This window comes from Saccostrea cucullata, unplaced genomic scaffold (assembly GCF_032062105.1).
Source record: "Saccostrea cucullata isolate Sc308-1 unplaced genomic scaffold, CSIRO_AGI_Scuc_v1 ctg16478, whole genome shotgun sequence".
Lineage (NCBI taxonomy): Eukaryota > Metazoa > Mollusca > Bivalvia > Ostreida > Ostreidae > Saccostrea > Saccostrea cuccullata.
In genome coordinates this window covers 5,039-9,228 of record NW_026941524.1, presented here as the reverse complement: position 1 = coordinate 9,228, position 4,190 = coordinate 5,039, and the positions used below count along the sequence as shown (strand labels likewise).

General features: G+C 35.6%; 1 protein-coding gene across 1 annotated transcript; it reads right to left on the bottom strand.

Annotated features, from left to right (window-relative positions):
* Positions 1-1,819: 1,819 nt before the first annotated feature.
* LOC134257993 (proton-coupled zinc antiporter SLC30A8-like) lies at positions 1,820-3,698 on the bottom strand (the record flags this gene model as incomplete). Its single annotated transcript, XM_062740558.1, has 3 exons — positions 3,070-3,698; positions 2,271-2,417; positions 1,820-1,976 (listed from the first exon to the last, which is right to left on the bottom strand). Coding segments are annotated over exons 1-3 (920 nt in total), but the record flags the coding sequence as incomplete, so codon positions are not given.
* Between the last annotated feature and the right edge of the window lie 492 nt (positions 3,699-4,190).

Genomic DNA, 4,190 nt, shown 5'->3' with positions numbered 1-4,190 from the left:
GATGGTTTCTAAGTGCGAGGATCCACGATGCGGAACCTGTCAAGTTTTAAAAACCGGACAAACCATTATTTTTAAAAACGGAATGAAGTTTGACGTTAAATCTTCTATGACGTGTAAATCTAAAAACCTTATATACTGTATGACGTGTCCTACATGTGAGGAAAATTATATAGGACAAACCGGAACCAAATTAGCCGACCGTGTTCGCGTGCACAAACAACAGATTAAGGATCCGACCATACGAAACACGCCATGTAGTGAACACTTTGATTCTTGTGGCAAAGGACATTTTTATATATTTCCTTTTTACAAATAAAAGAAGAAAATGAACACGGAAAGCCAAAGAACAATATTTTATAAATCTGTTTAAACCAAAATTGAACTGTTAAAAGGAATTTATATCAAATTATTTTATTATGTACATTTTATATAAAATGTCTCCATTATTGTACATTTATAATAGGCGCTTAACTTTGATCAGATGAACTGTAAAACTTTATCTGTGCGCCTCATTTAACTGTGATTACTATTACGTCACAGTCATTATGTTTAACGTTGCCTACATAACGTCACGAGAATGACGTCATAATGTAACTTGTTTACAATTTCAAATCTACTGATGAGCCCGCATGGGGCGAAAGCGCTTTAGATAAAAGTTTGAGTTTATCATTTGAATTTGGATTTTATATATATATATATTTCTGTATCGAGGAAGAATAGTCAGCTCATTTCAGAATAAAATGAATGTTAATATTAAATAACTATTTTCTCTAACTCCCTATAGCAACTCCAGGAAGACTGGGGTCTGGGGAGCTTTTTCTCAAACCAACCTAACATTGTAGAAATGATTAAAAAAACATCCAGGTAATTCTCACATTCTTTAATGCAAGTTTAAAACAATTTTCAACAACGAAAGCCACACCTTTCAATCCTGTGTTTTCAAACAATCCAATACAAACACTTTCTATTGCATGGAAACCAATTTAAAATCAACTGACTTTGTTATCTTAAATACATAAGAATTTTATTCAGTGAATATCATTCAACATCATGGTGAAACCAGCTCTCAATTGATACAGAGAGACATCCAAAAACAATTAATTTTCTTAAGTATTTTTAAAGCAAAAACAGCTAAAGGCAATTTTAGCTTGGTATTTTCACTGCCAACTCATAGAAAAAAGTCTAAACCAACTGTCTTAAACTCTAGAAACACACCAATTTCAGAAAAAAAATGAAAAAGACAGATTCTCCATAATAGATTGATTTGTTTTTATGTCATGCATATACAGTGACATGTAACTTTGAGTCCAATAACGTATAGTTTCATTTTAGAGCTACAAATAAGGTTCATCTTTATTTCTAGGATTCCTAGATTTAAAGATGAACCTTATTTATCCTTGTAGGATTCAAATTCAACTCTGAGATGTGGCAAACTGTGCTTTGAACGAGATCCTGTATTAGAAATAATCCAAAGTTGCCTGTTGCGTTAATGCAATGGAAAAAAGATCTGGTTGAACCCTCACCACAAAATAGCCACAAGTGCCTATTTGAAACATTCAAAAGCAACTTATGGCTCCCAGTAAGAGAAATATTTTTTTGGAAATGTTAAGTAAACAACAACCAAATAGAAATCTTATTGCATTATCTAAAGGAATCTTAATAAAATTCACAGAATGTTTCATTGACTAAGAAAATTTATGAAACATATAACAGGTAATCATAAAGAGATCAAAATGGATCTTTTGTGAATATGCCATAATGAATAAGAGATTATTCAGATGCGAAAATATATCACATCTGTGCAGTTGTCTATACTTACATGACATTAAATATAACTCCTGATACGGCAGTAGCCAGCATGTAGGTGGGCTCTACAGAAGTGTAGTCTCCTGTCACAATCCTCTTACCCGCTGTGTAACACAGTACCCCCGTCACCAACCAAATCATCAAAATGCTGATCAGTGCTCCTAGTACCTCTGTAGGGAAAAAAAAACTAAATTACTACAGGAATAAAAATATTGCAAAGTTCTTTCCCCAAATACCACTCCTCTGTTTCGCACATTTTGCACAGACTGCTGATTCAAAGTATCAATTTAAGCTGAATTTCTAATAAACTAATCTAGGAATCTTTTTGAAGGAATGTGTACAAGTTTACAGTGGATGAATGTCAAGGTCACTGACTATAAATGATGTGTCAATCACAAGACTAGGTCAAGTTGACCCTTGACAGAAAACTCTAGGTCTCCAACAATACTATTACCTGAACCTACCTATTCTGTAGTATCCCATGGACATCTTCTTTGAAGCTGGTTTTGTTGAGAGGTAGAGAGCCAATAAGCTGATGAGGAAGCTAATGAGATCACTAGCCAGGTGAGCAACATCAGTAAACAAAGCAACACTGTGTGAGAACACACCACCTAGAAGTGGAGCAAAACCTTCACAGAAAATGGTGGTTTACTTTAAGTGTTATTATGATAATAATAAGGGCCAAAATTCTCAGCAGCCAAATGTGCTGTAGTCTATTTACGTGGAATTAGTTCCTACCTTTATTTATTATAAATACCATAATATTTATATTCATTACTATGATGACAATATTATTTTCTAAGAATAAATGTTGCATGGCAGTCAGATTGAGCTAATTTAAATGAATTCTTCCATTTTTGGCAAAATTTACCTACATGTGCCATATGATATTATATTAATCTTGCATTGCCACAAAAAATATGTGTTTCACTTTGTCAATCATGAGTGTCTAGCCTAAGGCCATGACCACAAAGTACTGTCTGCATGGGCAAGCTTTTCTTTGAAACATTTTATGAACAGCACAAATAAATTAAGTGAACATACATGTACCTCTCACTATATTGTTACATAATAATATTTACACATTTATTATTTAAAAAACATAAGAATGATTATTAATTCTGATGAAATTCAACTTTTGCATTATAAGTTATTTAAATTATTTGCATATGATGTTAATTACAAAAATATCAACAAGAATAATTGTTGTAACAGGACAGTCTATCCTAGCTTATACGCATTCAGTATAACAATACAACCTACCGATAATTTCCCCTATCATGAAGATAACACAGATAACACTGATAGCAATCAGCTGATTCCTGGCCACCCTATCCACCTGCGCAGGTGTGTCCTGGTGACAGTGCCACATCGCGTCCTCCTCCTCCATTGGAATCATAGTTCCATTCTGATGACCATTATATTCACTATAAAGTCCATCAGAATACGTGGACAGCAGTCTGTCACTTTCCCTAGAATCAACATCGTTTCCAATGACTCTTTCATCACCTATTTCTGTCGGGGGGATTTCCTGTTGTGCATCTTCCAGTAAATCGAGTTTAGGCATCGTAGAATCACGTGCACTATCCCATATAAATTCGTTTTCGCTGTCACTATCTTGAAACAATAAATCGTCACGCTCCGCCTCCCTCGGCCACAGATGATTTGACGTTTCTACATTATAACTATCTTCTGCCTTATCGACCTCAGCACTGACAAATGGGCCGATCTCCATAGCTGGCCCGGGGTTGTTTGTATCACGTGCTGTGTTTTCTGTGTGTTTTTGCGTCGTTTGTACAAAGTTGTAAACACTGTTTTCTTTTGACGACATCGGATTGGTCAAATCATCCAAATTGCCACGATTTGACCCCTCTGCCATTTTGAACTGATAAGAATCACGTGGTCAATCACATGATTTTGAAAAAATGATGTTTCGTTTCGGCGGTAAGATGATCAACAAAGAGAGAGAACTCTTATTGCTCAAGAAACGGTTGATTGGAAGAAAAAACTCAATCTAATGTAAATCGTCTGTTTAATGGGTTACGTTTACTATGTTCTCCGCCAGTAAACAAAAGAGTATCAGAAGAGCTGATTTTAATCAGACTGAGGAAATTTAAAAAAGGAACAAGATGCTTATGACCATGGGCCACATCGCTCACACCGTATGAGCACACGTATACTTGCTGTGGCTAGGATTGATTTATTGATCGTATGTTGTTTAACGCCCCTCTCAAGAATTTTTCGCTCATATGGAGACACCACCAGTTTCCGGTGGAGAGCTGTAAATTTTGCCCTATATTCGGCACTTACGGCCATTGAGCAGGGAGGGTTCTTTTTCGTGCCAGCACCAACTGCGACACGGTCACGGGACCGGTTTGCTGTAA